This window comes from Emys orbicularis, chromosome 2 (assembly GCF_028017835.1).
Source record: "Emys orbicularis isolate rEmyOrb1 chromosome 2, rEmyOrb1.hap1, whole genome shotgun sequence".
In the NCBI taxonomy this organism is placed as follows: domain Eukaryota; kingdom Metazoa; phylum Chordata; order Testudines; family Emydidae; genus Emys; species Emys orbicularis.
The window spans coordinates 258,151,272-258,168,302 of NC_088684.1; the positions used below are offsets into that span (position 1 = coordinate 258,151,272).

A 17,031-nucleotide genomic window follows, 5' to 3' on the forward strand; every position below is an offset into this window, starting at 1 on the left:
AACAAACATATGGCAAATCATATTTAAATATTAGGGTTTTCAAATTTATTTGCTAAAGCAAACACCCCTGAATTTTGGGGAAAATAAATGCTGAAAACATGACACTTATTATCAACATGTGAAGCATAAACAATTAGTGTTCTATTAGTAATAGTACAGTGCTGACTGGGTGTGGTGCATCTTTTTTTAAAAAGTACTGCTAAACTATCGGTACTTACCAAGTAGAACATTTTTAATCTATGAGGCTGCTTGTTATGTGCTGCCTTACTTTTGCTTTCTCATGGAGGGAGGGTGTATTCTTGTGCCAGGACTTTAAGAAGACTCACAAAGATTTATAGCTGAAACTTGATGGCTGAAATAAAGAGCTCTCAGAGCCGGGATGGCACATCTCAGGACATTCCAGGATGCTAGTAAAGTTAGCTCCAGGAATGCTGTGTGTGTGTGTGTGTGACCCCTGCCTCCTATTGAATGAGAGAATGAAGTAAGCTACAGTGCAGGACTTGTGTTGCAAACACTTCTGTAGCTCAACCATGTCAGCTTCACTTGCTTGACTAAACTGCAATGAAAACAACAAAGTAAGGCCTGAAGGAGGGCGGCAGAGAGGTCCAAAATAAATCCCTTCATTTAGATCCAAACTACATTCTTTTGCTTCCAGATCCTATCCAGAATAAAAACACAGTACAAATTCCTTTATAAAACATTTCTGAACAAAATATTCTGGGCCTGAGTCTTCCCCATGGGATATGAGTAACTCCCACTCACTTGATTGTGCCCTGTGATAGGAGAATCAGACCCTCTTCTTTGCAACTTCTTCATCGTCCATCTGTATGTTCACGTCGATCAGCATATCCAATATAAATATTAGTTTTTAGGGGGTTGTGAGCTAGATGGTGAGAGATTTAAAAAATAAAAACAAAAAAAGTTACACTAGATCAAATAGTTTTTCGTAGCAATTAAAGATAAAAAAGACCTAGAAAGTCATTTAGTTGCTCTGTCGGTGACAGGTCTTTTCCCCATTATATATATATATATAGAGAGAGAGTGTTTTTCCCTGATGTTCCACTATTTTTTCCTTTTCTTAGTTTCATTCCCTAACTCCTAGTTTTAACTCCTGTACCACCTACATAATTTCTCTTCCCTGCTGAGAGCCCCATCCTTCTAAGGCAAAATTCCCATTGACTACAAATGGGAGTTTTGCGGCAGTATAAAATACAGCATCTGATCCTTGATATTTATACCCTTCAGATAATTGCTGCCAGTTATTATGTCTCACTATAGTTGTCATTTAGCCAATTGCTCTCTTAAGGCCTGCTCCTATGCCCATTGAAGTCAATGGCAATGCTCCCATTAACTTAAATGGTTCAGTTATTAAACTGGAGTCTGCTCTCTCATCCAAATCATAGAGGGTTGTGCCAAGAAGCAGGAGCAAGATCTTAATCCGGTGTCATTCGACTATTCTGGTAACATTCTATTCTATCTACTTTCAAATTTTAACTAATGGAAGCGTCTCTTGTTAAAACATTAACAACAAAACAGAACAAGGAAAGAAATCTGCACCTTCACTGACCCCCAAAAACCTAGTCCATTAGCTCACCCAGCCAAAGGGAATTCCGAAAATCTCATTTGGGCCTGACAATTTTGTGCCTAATAAGTAATACCTGAGATTACAATAATTGAAAGAAGTTAATAAAAAAGATTTTCTCCATTTTTCAGTGTATATTTCATATGTTTAACAGCCTTTTGCATATAGTTAATTTCACTGTTTTCCTGATATTCAGTTTCCCCAGAACAGCTATAGGGAAGAAGAAAAATCTCTTATGCAATTTTTATTTTATAAAATAAGCAGCACATACTATTTAATGGTCATCAGAACCTGGATTTTTTTCTTATCAATATCAAAACATTCGAATTGTCACTGTCCCTTTAAAATAGATGTCTATAGTGTCTAGCCTTGAGTTGGTTCACACAGTCAGTGACTGTTTTTATTTAGCCCCGGATGTTGTTACTAACATTCCTGTTCCGTGCTGTGTCAGGGTTGCAATGTGTGTTTTTCTGCTAGAGCACTTTTTATAAAGGGTTTAAAATATGACGAGCAGAAGCCGGGTTTGGGAACAGGGTGATGTGGGGGGAAGTTTGGGTTATTTCGATTTAGCCGGTGCATAGGAATCAGCTTAGGGATTCCCTTCCTTGCTTACTGGCAGCCACCAGAACCTCTGGGTGCACCATGCCAGACAACGGGCTTCAGACTAGCCGCTGCCTCCCCCCAAATTGCCGCCCCACAGGCAGCAGCCCAGCTTATGTACAGACTTGGTGAGAGCAGAGTGGCCTGTGTACACTACAAGCTACATGGGAATGTACCCAGCATGAGCGAGGCCGGTATGGTGCATGTCTCGGACATCAGCACTCAGCCTTGAGCATGCGCTTAGTTCATCCCCCTCTGCACACAGTGCTGGCATCAGTGACTCCTAGAGAAAGGGAGTTTGTCCGCCTCCTTGCTTAACCCCGAGCCCTGCTCCATCACCCCATCCTGTACCCGCCCCGAACCCAGCCTCCATGCCAGGGCACCAGGGGAGCATGGAAAGTCCTGACCCCCAGCTCTGTAAAGCACACAGACACCTTTTCCCACGGCACGGGAGCCCACATAGAGTGCCCAGCTGCTACCCATAAGGTAGGGGGAAAGGCTTGCAAAGCGCTCTGGCCCTTTCCCTCCTTCCCCTCCCTTCTCTAGCCCGCTCCTCAGTCACTCCCTTCCGTGTCTGATTCCTCATTCTTCCCCTCTCCTCATCCCCTCCTCTCCTTTGCTTTGCTTGATCCTCCCACCCTGCCTCTTGCTTACCTCCTCCTGCTCCCCCCATCCTGCCTCCTACTGATCCCCTGATTCCCCCCACACTTCCTACTGTCCCCTCCCGATCCCCCACCCTGCCTCCTACTGACCCTGATTCTCCCTGCCTCCTGACCCTCTCCTGCTCCCCCCATCCTGCCTCCTACTGACCCCCTCCTACTCTCCCCAATCTGACCCCCATCCTGATTCCCCCTGCCCCCGCCAATCCCCTATCTTGCCTCCTAATCATAGAATATCAGGGTTGGAAGGGACCTCAGGAGGTCATCTAGTCCAACCCCCTGCTCAAAGCAGGACCAATCCCATACAGATTTTTGTCCCAGATCCCTAAATGGCCCCCTCAAGGATTGAACTCACAACCCCGGGTTTAGCAGGCCAATGCTCAAACCACTGAGCTATCCCTCCCCCCTGACTCCCTGCGTCCTACTGACCCCGATTCCCCCTGCCTCCTTCTGACCCCCATCTTGATTCCCCCACCCTTCCTCCTACTGACCCCCCCGACCCCCATCCTGCCTCCTACTGACCCCGATTCCCCCCACCTCCTACTGCCCCCTTCTGATCCCCCCCCCCCGATTCCTAATGACCCCCACGATCCTGCACCCTGCCTACTGACCCTCTCCTGCTCTCCCCACCCTGCCTCCTACTGACCCCTTGATCCCCACGCCCTGCCCCCTCACCCTGACCCCCTGCAAACTGCTCCGTCCCTCCCTGGGCCCGGGGAACCCTGGGATCCCTCCCCCGGCCCCGCAGCCTTTGTGCGCACTGCAGGGCGGGCCGGGGCTGGGAGTGGCGAGACCCCGGCCCGGCCCCGCCTCTCGCTCGGAGCAGGGCGGGGCCGCCCGTCGGGCCGGGTTGGCTGGCTCGGGGCGGGCCGCGCGGCCGAGCCGAGCCGAGGGCGTGGCGGGGGTATAAGTACCGCCGCGGGCAGCTGCCGCCGCTCTCCTTCGCCTCTCTCGCTCCAGCAGCAGTCACCGGACCCACCACCCCTCGGATTACAAAGCGCCGGCCGCCGCCATGAGCACCACCATGAGCAGCAAGAGCTCGTACCGCAGGATGTTCGGCGGCGGCAGCCGCCCCAGCACCTCGGGCAGCCGCTACATCACCTCCTCCGGCCGCTACTCGCTGGGCAGCGCCATCCGCCCCGGCAGCAGCCGCCTGGTCTCCTCCTCGCCCGGCGGCGTCTATGCCACCAAGTCCTCGGCCCTGCGGCTGCGGAGCAGCCTGCCCCCCACGCGGTTCATGCACGACACCGTGGACTTCTCGCTGGCCGATGCCATCAACACGGAGTTCAAGGCCAACCGCACCAACGAGAAGGTGGAGCTGCAGGAGCTGAACGACCGCTTCGCCAACTACATCGACAAGGTGCGCTTCCTGGAGCAGCAGAACAAGATCCTGGTGGCCGAGCTGGAGCAGCTCAAGGGCAAGGGCACCTCCCGCCTGGGGGACCTCTACGAGGAGGAGATGCGGGAGCTCCGCCGGCAGGTGGACCAGCTCACCAACGACAAAGCCAGGGTGGAGGTGGAGAGGGACAACCTGGCCGATGACATCCTGAGGCTCAGGGAGAAGTGAGTGCTCCGGGGGCGGATGGGTGGGGAGGGGGCGCCCAGGCTTCCACCCAAGTGGGGAGCGAAGGGAACAATCTACAGCCCCAAAGTGCGAGAAGCTCCCCCCGCCCCTCCTGCGCCTAAAAACTGCTTAAAGTTGTTCTGATGGGTCAGCCCCAACTAGATGGCTATTGAAGCTGAGTTTCAGCATCAGGAAGGTGGAGGGAGTGCACAGATCCAACCCACATGGATAACTAACTGGTGTGCACCCATAAGCTAATTTGCCTGCAGCCAAAACAAGGCTGATGTATATTAAAGGTGTTTCTAGTCCAGATTAAAGTTGAAGAAGCAGGCTTTTGTGGAAAACCATCATGGGTGGTTACCATCTTCTAGGGGAATCTCCAACTTGGATCTCTAGTATTTTGTTCAGACAGTGTAGTGTAAAGACCAAGTAAAAAGTTAGCTTTGCCACTCTCTCATCTGAGTTCTTAGTACTTACTGTGTTGTACCATGGATCTTATCTTGAGGTTTTTGGTGGGTTTGAAAACTTTGGTTTGGCAAGTTAATCCACTTTTTAAATATTGCAGCCTAACAGAATCTGAATTTAGCAAAAGATTATTTAAAACCAACCCAAATCTAGGTCAGCCTCTTGTTGCTCATTAGCTGAATAAGCAGTAACGGTTTTGGCACTGCTTGTGTTAGGCTATCTGTGGCTTTCAGACTGCTGTAACAGCAGAAAGCCTCAAAGCCCAGTCATGCAAACTTAATAAAGAGGGCACAGACTAGAAAAATGTCGGAATGAGATGCCTTTTGTCAGAGGCCCCATCTTCCCCCTGACTGGGATGTTGGCTGGGTGTGGCTACCAGCTGGATTTGAACAGACACTAGTGCTGTTTTTTTTTTTCTTTCTTTCTTTCTCTAGTTCATTTGTTTAATCAATATGCTACTATTTTCAGGTTGCAAGAAGAGATGATTCAGCGAGAAGAAGCTGAAAGCACCCTGCAATCTTTCAGACAGGTTTGTAATCCTCTCTGTATATTAAAATACATAATAAGGAGCACACTGAATGTAAATCCAAATGGACATTATGCCAACTTTTCACAAGTCGGATGTAGAGCCACCTAGTGGTAAAAAGCAACTTGTAAAGGTGCAAGACTTCTCTCAGTGCCTCCAGGAAGTTACTGTTATCAAGGGCACTGCCATTCCTTTAGTCTAGACACTGATAAAACTGGAAACAGTTAACTTTTAAAGTATTATATCTGGAGATTCTACTAAAACATATAGCAGATCTGACACTTTTGAATGTATTTGCAATAAGTAAATTGAAATAGAAATGTTGGCTTGCATGACCTAGGTACAATGTCTAACACATCAGAGATGAACTCTTAAAGCAGAGAATGGACAAGTGTAGAAATAAGACTCTAGATTTTTTTTGTGGGGGACTGTTTTTTTTTTTTAATGAGAATCCACCAGTCCTCATGTCATAACTACTTGTTTTCTTTAGGGTGGTGATGATGATGTAGTCTAAGTGGGGAGGGGAACAGCTTTTGTTTTGCTTTATCCAAGACTAGCCTATTCTACAAAAGTGCACCAATGTGGAATCACTTTCTGATCCAATAAGGGCGAAAGGGAGCCATCTGTTCGCTTGGCTGAAGGGTATTAATGGTTTCTATGGGATTCACTATGGAATGCAGATACAGGCATTATGGCAAGTGTGGTGGCAGCAGATTGAAATAATAGAACTCTTTGTATAGAAGAGCGGCTTGCTGCAGGCTGCATTCTTACTGAATGTGTAATGATGTAAGCGTATTTTAGAGAAATGTTTTATAACATCAGTTATTTTAGATATGACCCAGTCTTGAAATTCCTAGTGCAGGACTCCATTATGTGACTTGACTGACTTAGCTATGCTGCTCTGAAATTCTTGCAAAATAAGAACTGCTCTAACATGTGAGAATTTTCATGTTAGGGCTATCTACTGATCGGTCAGACAACTTCTCTTTCTGGCGGCCTTCAGATTTTAGGGGAGGGTCATGACCAGCGATCCTAGTTTTCTGTGACTTAAAAAAAAAAAAAAAAACTTTTTTAAATTTGTTTTTCTGTGATTAAAATGAAATGCTGAACTTTAATTCCCTAGTCACAAAATATATATAGGTATCAGTTGAACACAAGGTTTTTACTGATAATTAAAATTTTTAAGGAAGTTTGAAGCCTACCAGTGCCATAGATCATATTAATAGAATTGCAATTTGTATTTCTTACATGTGCCAAACACTTCTGTGTCTTTTATACAATAGAACCCCATTTATCCAAGCCTCCATTATCCGGCTCTCCATATTAACCAAGCCACCTGCGGCTCACTGCCCGAGCTCCCCCATCTTAAAATAAGGGGTAGAAAGCTCTTTGCCAGTTCTCCTGATTATCTGAATTTTTTATTATCTGATCTGGCCCCAGTCACATTGAAACTCCGTTTATCTGATCTAATTGTATGTCTTACATTTTTTTCACAATATAAAGACTAAATATTCTCTATTAAAAACAGAAAATGTGGTGGTTTTTTGGGGGGGCGAGGGGGCTTTGTTTTTTTTCCCCATGGCAAACAGATTTCTAGGATCCCTGGTCATGATATCAAAAGTTAATAGCAATCAGGTCATAAGATTGTGTGTATACTGGGTTTTTCTTTAAAAGAAATTCTCAAAGGAGAACATTGAAGTTTAGATGACTCAATGTGAATGGTAAGCTGTCTAGATACCTTACTACTTTTAGTAAGAAACTAGGCTTCAGTTGGCATACAGGTTTTGAGCTCTTTGGAGTGTTTTACAGTGTTGGACTTCGACTTGGAAGACCTGGGTTCTATCCCAGCTCTGCTAGTTGCTTGCTGGTAATGCTGGATAACACATCACCCATCTGTGCCTCAGTTTCCCCATTTTACAGGGGAGGGAGGGAATTACCTCCTTTGTAAAGTGCTTTGAGATCTACTGATGAGCACTATGTTAAAAGCAACTATGGGTGTTCTTGCAACCTCCGCCTTTCTTTTCATTAGTTAACAACAAACCCAAAACTTCTAACTCAAGTTTGGACTTCTTGATATTTTAAAGAACTTGCCTCAAGACTTTTTTCAAAAGAGACTATCACTGTGGAAAGGCATTACAAGAATTCCTTTTATCTCCAGCCAGCTGGGCTCAGATGTGGCTTGGGTCACAAAGTTACTTAGTCTGGTATTCTAGAGTCCCTAGTGGATGTCTGTCTAAATGACAACCAGAAGTTTGCCAATCAAGCTGAATTGTGCCAATGTAGTCCCAAGCCTTGCTCAAGACAAATAGCATGAGCTCTTTATGTAAGAATGAAGGCATTGAAAAATGGAGTTGCTTGCCTGAAATGTGGAAGATACCAGGCATCCTTAATGAACTTCAATATATTCTTTAAATACAGAAGAAATTGATGTTTCACAACATCAGGCTTGTCTAACACGGTTGCACTGGCTTACCTAATAATGTTATTGACTTTAAACTGGTGTAAAGTCCTGCATAGGCATTCTTAAATGCACTTAACCTTGATCTAGTTCCACTGAGCTGAACTCAGCAAGGAATCTAGTTAAACTGGTTTAAATCTGGCCTAATTTATTAAAGGTGTACAAAGGGTCTTGCACTTGTGTTTTTAAAGGGACACCGTTCTCTTTCAAACTGATGTAACTGTCTGGGGGGGGGGGGGGGAAGGGGGTGCTCTCAGCATGCACTCTGTCATATTCTTTGGTGTTAAACATTTTGGCATATTCCATAGACTGGTATCAGAGGGGTAGCCGTGTTAGTCTGAATCTGTAAAAAGCAACAGAGGGTCCTGCGGCACCTTTAAGACTAACAGAAGTATTGGGAGCATAAGCTTTCGTGGGTAAGAACCTCACTTCTTCAGATGCAAGTCTTGCATCTGAAGAAGTGAGGTTCTTACCCACGAAAGCTTATGCTCCCAAGACTTCTGTTAGTCTTAAAGGTGCCGCAGGACCCTCTGTTGCTTTTTCCATAGACTGGATTATACTTAATTGCCATATATGCTAATAGCATAAATGATGATTGTATTCTAATAAGCAGGTCACTCAAAAGTGATTTTTGCAGCTCTGCAATATCTCAATCCTTGCTGTACCTAGATGCCTAGTACCACCATTAATATTAAAGAGAATGGGATACATGTACTGAACCTTTAAGATGTAAGGTGTCAGTAATACTTGATGCATAGAATTCAGTATTTAATACTGGTCAGCAGAAATAGCAGCACTAACCATAAATTTTACTGAAGACCTGTTAAGCCTTAACTCCCATTCAGTATGCGTGCCACTGTCTTGGGTCTGACTACAAATGACTTGCACACTTTAAGGTAGGAAAACCGCAGGAAGTTTTAAAGAGCGTGCATTTGAGGAATAAAAAAGCCTAAACAATCAAGCATTGGCATGACAAATATCTTTCCCTTAGTAAATGGATTGCAAAAGTTTGACATGCAAAGCTAAATATATAGCTTGCTCTGGACTTTCCTTCTCAAGAAGGAACAGCCTTAGTCTTCCTACCAGAGCACAGAAGCTTCATGCTATTTCAACCTTTAAGTATAGTTTCAGAGAACTGTAGGATACTATTTTTGTGGCACTTAAAATTCCACATCAGAACAGCAAAATAACACTAGTGTGGTAAGAGCTGTTCTGAAAGTAAGCAAATAAGTTCACTTGCATTACATAGTTCAACAGGTAGCTTTTCATTCTGAAGCGGTTATTTGATGCATCTGAGTTCATCATCATTTGGTAAAGCTTCAATGAGTTGCTTGCTTTGGGGCACAACCAGGTAGTGAGTGCATCAGTACAAAGAATGAGTTACTGCAATGTATACCCAGCTAGTCTGGTACTAGGGAATATGTCTGAGAGCCCATGGCAAGACTGACTACTTGGCTTAAATTCAGAGATGCATCTAAAAAAAATACAGGCTTATCCAGTCCTCCAAAATAATTTTGTCCATCACTATGAATATGCTTAAAAACAAGTCCAAGTAAATATTCAAATCTGTGCATGATCTAATTGCATATCTGGCTCCAACACACTGCTTTGAAAACTTAGCCCTGATGCTAGGACTACAGGGCTTCTTAACCACTCTAACGTGGCCCTCCAAACTGGGGAAAAGAAGATTTTGATTACAAGTTGTGCTTAAATTAACTTAAACTTCATTCAATTCATTAAACTATATTGCGTTGTGCTCATGTAATGGACACACATGTAGGTAAGTTGGAACATCTCCAACTAAAGTTCATAAAGTTAGTCCCTCTACTGTAGGCTGTTATTACAACCTGTTGGATCAATTTGAAGTTTATGGCATACTTGTAGTTCAAGACTTATCAGGTACCACTGGTTAAAATGGGTGGGGGGGAATGCTAACCATTACTTCTGGTGTATGCCAGATGTGCCATCAATTTAAGATTTAATATGTAAATGATCCCCTTAAATTCTATGAATCTTTGACAGTGTGCACAAGGTAGATAATTGGATTTGTATAGCAACCTCCTTCCAGAATGCCTTGACCTTAAAAGCTCTTTAGATCGTACACAATTAACCCACCAATGAATTCTTCCCCTCTGAAATAAAGCCTGGTGCCAAGTTGAGCACTAGTAGTGCTATCTAGTTGTGTAATGAGGATGGTATGCAGTAGCCTCAAATAGAAGGTAGGGAGGTGTTCTGATGAATAAAATACACCAAATTTTTTTTCTAGGGGTAGGATTTTTGCTGGAGTTTGGATTAATGTTGCCAGAGAATTTGGCAAGAAATTGCCTAACTTTGTTATCCTGACTCTCATATGTATTATCTTCTGATGAAGGATGCATAACAAATACTTCAGAAAAATCCAAATGGTTTTGAGATGGACTGAAACGTGCTGCTTGATTGAATGTTTATGTATAGTGTGTGTGTGTGTGTGTCTACAATTGACATGCAACTCTGTGCATGCAAGTACCCAATTTGCAAATAGATTTCAGATTCTTTCTGGCTATAGACTTTCAGGTAGGTCACTCTGTGCTGCTTGACTTTGGCTCAAATGAGCAGTAAACTTGCTTGGTACACTGATTCATTTCCCCCCCCCCCCCCCTTACTATTAGTATAGTGACCTTGCTAAATGATCTTTCCCTTTAATTAGGATGTTGACAATGCCTCTCTGGCACGTCTTGATCTTGAGCGCAAAGTTGAGTCCTTGCAAGAAGAGATTGTCTTCTTGAAGAAGCTTCATGATGAGGTAAAATGCATCTTCATTAGATTATTAATCTGTACCTTCTACCATAGAACAGTACTTGACTGTCCACTCTTTTCTTAAGGAAATCCGTGAACTGCAGGTCCAGATTCAGGAACAACACATCCAAATTGATGTGGATGTTGCTAAACCAGATCTCACTGCTGCCCTGCGTGATGTCCGTCAGCAGTATGAAAGTGTTGCTACTAAGAATCTTCAGGAAGCTGAAGAATGGTACAAGTCCAAGGTAAGTGAATGGCTCTTATGTGTCAATAAGGATATTTGGCTTAACTTTACGTTTTAGATATCCACAATAGCTTTGCCATAATGCATAACTACTTACATCCAGGAGGCAAGGCTTTATCTAACTTTCCCAAATCAGGAAAACAGGTACAGCCTGTCACGAATCTACACTAGGCCTTGATCCATAATACTGTGTCAAGAACCTAGATACTACAGTAGTTAGTTTAATGTCCATTTTGTCATCTTTCCTATTCTTTGCATAGCTAGAAGCATCCCATGTATTGAAGGGTGGCTTGTGTACTGATGAGCTGGTAGAGGAAGGAATGGATGGGTGAAGATATAGCGCAACATACATTTAGATAAAGAATGATGAATGCTAACTTCAGAAAATGTGTTAATTTCATTTTTACCATCAAATTAGAGAATGAAGAGCTGTAACAGCATGACACTAGTTCGGAGCGTTTGTTTTAAATATTAAGATCTTTCTATGTGCAGTCTTACTCACCTCAAAATCCTCTGACCTTTATCTGGGACACTGGCGTATGATCAGTTTTTGTTAAAGTATTATACTAACTGTAAATCTGGCTTGTTCAACAGTTTGCAGATCTCTCTGAAGCTGCTACTAGGAACAATGATGCCCTACGTCAGGCCAAACAGGAAGCTAATGAGTACCGTAGACAAATACAGACCCTCACCTGCGAAGTTGATGCACTTAAAGGAACTGTAAGTGAAAGATACCACTCAGCTGTTACTACTTATGCTGTTATTTGTCACATTACAATATAAATAAATGCTAAGATGGATGTGAATGGAAGTGACCTATCAAACAAGATGGCAGTCTAAAATAGACTTCTAAAATATAAGCTAAAGGTCCTTTTTGATTAACTTGCATCTTTCAGCTGTGTGCTGGCTGGCTATTATGGAATGGAAACTTGGGGTGAAGGAGGTGACTTCAGCTTTGACACCTTATTTTTAAAGCTGAAGTATTGAGCAGTGTATACAAGCTGAGTAACAAAGATTAATCCACTGTTAACTAATCTTGCACTTCACACCATGTTTACTCCTTGTTAGTTATATTTCCCTTTGAAAAACAAAAGGCTTCATATCTAATTTTAATATTTGTATATTGGTACCTCTATGAAACAAAGCAAGATTTAAAGAATGGACAAGTTTTTTCCCTGTATAACTAAGCAAATCTAAGACTGAAGTTTCCACATTAAGTAGAATTTGACAATAACTAGGCACACTGTCAATGCTACAAATCTAGGTCTCTGAAAATAAACCACTGACATGATTTGTACTACATGAAACTTGCAGGTGACGTTTCTCAGGGGCTGCTCTTGGATTGTGACACAAGAAACCTAGGGATAATACCACCAACTTCCACTCCAAATGCAAGGTGCACTGTGACCTTGCCTCTTCTGATATGTAAATGTTGCTGTTGGTTTGTAGTTAAACACTACATTGCTCCCATAATTCACCCATGAGGATGAAAGAGCTAACAAATGGCAGATGTTAGTCATGTCACTTTTTTTAGCACCTTCCACTAGTGCATTAATTAGTGGTGAGGGTATTAAACTTCTAGAATAGAACATGTGGGGCAGGTATGTGGTGGTAAACACCCAATAGGTGATGGCTGACAGCTACTAAACTGCAGCCAACACTTGACTTGAAAATTCTCTTGCAGAATGAATCCCTGGAGCGCCAGATGCGTGAAATGGAGGACAACTTTGCTGTTGAAGCTGCTAACTATCAAGACACTATTGCCCGTCTGCAGGATGAAATCCAAAACATGAAGGAAGAAATGGCTCGCCATCTTCATGAGTACCAAGAACTGCTGAATGTCAAGATGGCTCTTGATATTGAGATTGCTACATATAGAAAACTGTTGGAGGGAGAGGAGAGCAGGTAGATAAAACTAATGCAAATATGACCAGAAACTCTGAAGAGTAGCTGCTATAAGAATTACCAAATTCCAGAGACTAGCTTCACTAAACTTTAATTCTCTTTTGCAGAATTACCATGCCTATTCCAACTTTTGCTTCCCTGAACCTGAGGGGTAAGTAGTATCTAATTTCTCATGAATAGTGTAGGAAGCTTCTTTGACAACTTGTATCCTTTTGCTGTGGTAAACTAATACTCTAAAGACAGCTTCCTTTTAGCCTGGTGTAATTGATTCAGGGTTTGATATCCGAACCCAGATGATGTTCGTTTAACACCAGAGACCACTAATTCAAATGTTGGTATTTTAACTACTTGTTTTGAGTGGATGGGGTACTTCTTTAATTTCAGGAAGAGATTCCTTGTAATAACTTCATAACAAAACTCTACAGCCAGTATTTTGTGGCTAGTGATCTTGGATACCCAACTGAAGACAATTTAAAAGGGTTTTTTCTGAACGCAGGAACTCAATGCTTCCTGAAAATCAGGCCCTTTTGAGGTGCCAAAAGGAGCACCTGAAAATCAACACCAGGATCATTAGCCACTTCCAGAACTCTTGCCTACATCTAAGCAAGATATCTGAATTAAAGAGTTGGTTGTAGCCAGTTACTTGTCATTAAAATAACCTCTGACTGGAACCCCCTGTATTGAGTAATTTCTGTAAGTGATCTGGATAGAGACCTCCTAAACGGTGTTTGAAATCTTACTTTGACAATGGTTGATCAGAATTAAGAGATGACTAAAATTACAAAACATCAAGCAATTTTAGGATCTTAATTGTTGGTGCCTGGCACTTGTCATGCTATGAAGTGCATCAGTCTTTCCTGTAAAGAATCTGTCCATTCTATCATGTATGTGCAATAGCAAATGAGTAACTTAAACTAGATCACTGAAGAATCATAACAGACCAATAATTTTACATCTGCAGAAACCAACATTGAGTCTCACCCTATGGTTGACACTCTCTCAAAGAGGACACTCTTAATTAAGACTGTTGAAACCAGAGATGGACAGGTTGGTGTCAATTTCAGTTTCTTTTAGTGGAGAAGGAAGTAAAACAAATGACAAATATAGACATAACACTGTACATCACGATGAGCTATTATCTAGTACCATTCTAACTTCATTTACCAAACAGTGCATGCTTTAAGTACCTTACCCAAGCTACAGTAGTGCTAACACAGTATAGTAACATGCATTTGGGCTGAATATTTTGTACAGATCAGAAGTTGCTAACTGCAACCTTCAAACTAGGGACCTCTCTATGCAGGGATGGCACAACATTCATAACCATGCTGTAAAAATGCATTTATCCAAGGCTGCTACTTCTGTTTTCTCAGATTAGACCTAGAGAGATGGATTAGCTGGTTCTGAAATATCATTCCTAAAAGTGACTTAGTTCTACAATATGGCAGGCAAATAAGGTGCTTGTAAACAAAAGGTATAATCTTTTCCCCCATGCCTTTTTGCTCACTTTCAACTAGGAATTTAATCAACCAGTCGCTGACTTTTCTGTGAATGGTTGTCATCAACTTCCACTTACACCATAGTGGAAGTTTTATTAGCTGTGTTAATAATAGTATACTAGAATAAATCTGTAAAACTAGTTTTAATCAGATGTCTTGAGTATTGAAATTGCTCAGAATTAATGTAAGCTGTCTTATTCTTCAACAGGTTATCAATGAAACTTCCCAGCATCACGATGATCTGGAGTGAAAACCCTAGAGAAACTGCACATTTCTCACTTGTGCAGTGAAAAGATTCTTACCAGCAAAATTTAAAAAGTCCCTGTCTTAAAGGAAGAAACAGCTTAAGTGCCTTTCTGCAGTTTTTCCAAAAGCGCAAGATTATTATGCTAGAGAATAGGTATTAGATCTTGCAAACTGACTCTCCCTGAAGGTTTAGAGTTTACAATGGAGTCTAGTTTACAGATAGCAATATCTTGTGCTGCAATACTGTTTAAGTTTCTGAATTCAATAAAACTGCTTTTTCCAGCAAAGTATGAGCAATTTCACTGCTTCAATAAATATTTGGAAAATGGCTTTTTAATGTGTTGTAATTTGTTAAACATTGATCGCTTTCCCCCAGAAAGCATCGGAATAGCAACTCTGTGCTGAAAGTACCTAATAACCTGCACAACTCCATTAATGACAGTTGCATGGAACTTCCTTAGAATCAGCAAAAACACTTGGAAGAAACTTACATTTGTACTCACTTCCTCAACTTTGGCTTGCTTCAAATTATGATGCACAGGGCCACTGGACCACTCACATATTGAATTAAATGGACTACACCAGTGGTTCTCAAACTTTTGTACTGGTGACCCCTTTCACATAGCAAGCCTCTGAGAGCAACCCCCCTTGTACATTAAAAACAAAAATAGGTCAGATAGTTGTAAAAATAGCCCATGTCCCACGATCAAACCACTTCCTGATGGAGAAGTGAAGCTGTGCTTTTAATGGCAGGTGAGCATAGGCTTTGGTGGCATGAGACAGTGTTTGTGTGTGACTCTGCCCCAGATTTAAGATATTCAGTAAGCCATTTGACTTAGCTGTCTTTTTTTCCTTATCTAAAGTAGTAATAACATAACTTTGCAAATATTTTGCATCAGTACCTCACAGGATCAAATTTTTGTACAGGTTAAATGAACAAGTAGTGCTTGGGAGCTTATAAGAACATAACATAAGAGAGGCCGTACCGCGTCAGACCAAAGGTCCATCTAGCCCAGTATCTGTCTACCGACAGTGGCCAATGCCAGGTGCCCCAGAGGGAGTGAACCTAACAGGTAACGATCAAGTGATCTCTCTCCTGCCATCCATCTCCACCCTCTGACTGACAGACGCTAGGGCCACCATTCCTTACCCATCCTGGCTAATAGCCATTAATGGACTTAACCACCATGAATTTATCCAGTTCTCTTTTAAACTCTGTTATAGTCCTAGCCTTCACAACCTCCTCAAGTAAGGAGTTCCACAAGTTGACCGTGTGCTGTGTGAAGAAGAACTTCCTTGTATTTGTTTTAAACCTGCTGCCTATTAATTTTGTTTGATGACCCCTAGTTCTTGTACTATGGGAATAAGTAAATAACTTTTCCTTATCCGCTTTCTCCACATCACTCATGATTTTATATACCTCTATCATATCCCCCCTTAGTTTCCTCTTTTCCAAGCTGAAGAGTCCTAGCCTCTTTAATCTCTCCTCATATGGGACCTGTTCCAAACCCTTAATCATTTTAGTTGCCCTTTTTTAGTGCCAGTATATCTTTTTTGAGATGAGACCACATCTGTACGCAGTATTCGAAATGAGGGTGTACCATCGATTTATATAAGGGCAATAATATATTCTCAGTCTTATTCTCTATCTCCTTTTAATGATTCCTGTTTGCTTTTTTGACCACCTCTGCACACTGTGTGGACATTTTCAGAGAACTATCCACGATGACTCCAAGATCTTTTTCCTGACTTCTTGTAGCTAAATTAGCCCCCATCATATTGTATGTATAGTTGGGGTTACTTTTTCAAATGTACTTTACATTTATCCACATTAAATTTCATTTGCTATTTTGTTGCCCAATCACTTAGTTTTGTGAGATCTTTTTGAAGTTCTTCATAGTCTGCTTTGGTCTTAACTATCTTTAGCAGTTTAGTATCACTTGCAAACTTTGCCACTTCACTGTTTACCCCTTTCTCCAGATCATTTATGAATAAGTTGAATAGGATCGGTCTGAAGACTGACCCTTGGGGAACACCACTAGTTACCCCTCTCCAGTCTGAGAATTTACCATTAATTCCTACCCTTTGTTCCCTGTCTTTTAACCAGTTCTCAATCCATGAAAGGACCTTCCCTTTTATCCCATGGCAGCTTAATTTACATAAGAGCCTTTGGTGAGGGACCTTGTCAAAGGCTTTCTGGAAATCTAAGTACACTATGTCCACTGGATTCCCCTTGTCCACATGTTTGTTGACCCCTTCAAAGAATTCTAATAGATTAGTAAGACACAATTTCCCTTTACAGAAACCATGTTGACTATTGCTCAACAGTTTGTTTTTCTATGTGTCGGAGAATTTTATTCTTAACTATTGTTTCGACTAATTTGCCTGGTACAGACGTTAGTCTTACCGGTCTGTAATTGCCGGGATCACCTCTAGAGCCCTTTTTAAATATTGGCGTTACATTAGCTAACTTCCAGTCATTGGGTTCAGAAGCTGATTTAAAGG

At 42.2% G+C, this 17,031-nt stretch overlaps 1 protein-coding gene across 1 annotated transcript; it reads left to right on the forward strand.

The window, feature by feature from the left end:
- The first annotated feature begins 3,753 nt into the window (after positions 1-3,753).
- Positions 3,754-14,856, forward strand: VIM (vimentin). Its single transcript, XM_065399721.1, has 9 exons — positions 3,754-4,404; positions 5,339-5,399; positions 10,541-10,636; positions 10,716-10,877; positions 11,471-11,596; positions 12,561-12,781; positions 12,889-12,932; positions 13,743-13,828; positions 14,489-14,856. The coding sequence occupies exons 1-9, from the start codon at positions 3,854-3,856 to the stop codon at positions 14,528-14,530; spliced, it is 1,389 nt and encodes a 462-aa protein (XP_065255793.1). The 5' UTR covers positions 3,754-3,853; the 3' UTR covers positions 14,531-14,856.
- Positions 14,857-17,031: the final 2,175 nt, after the last annotated feature.

Coding starts and splice junctions, on each gene's coding strand:
- VIM (XM_065399721.1), top strand. CDS start 3,854: ATGAGCACCACCATGAGCAGCAAGAGCTCGTACCGCAGGATGTTCGGC. Junction 10,637..10,715: donor TGAAGAAGCTTCATGATGAG/GTAAAATGCATC, acceptor TCTTTTCTTAAG/GAAATCCGTGAACTGCAGGT. Junction 11,597..12,560: donor TTGATGCACTTAAAGGAACT/GTAAGTGAAAGA, acceptor ATTCTCTTGCAG/AATGAATCCCTGGAGCGCCA.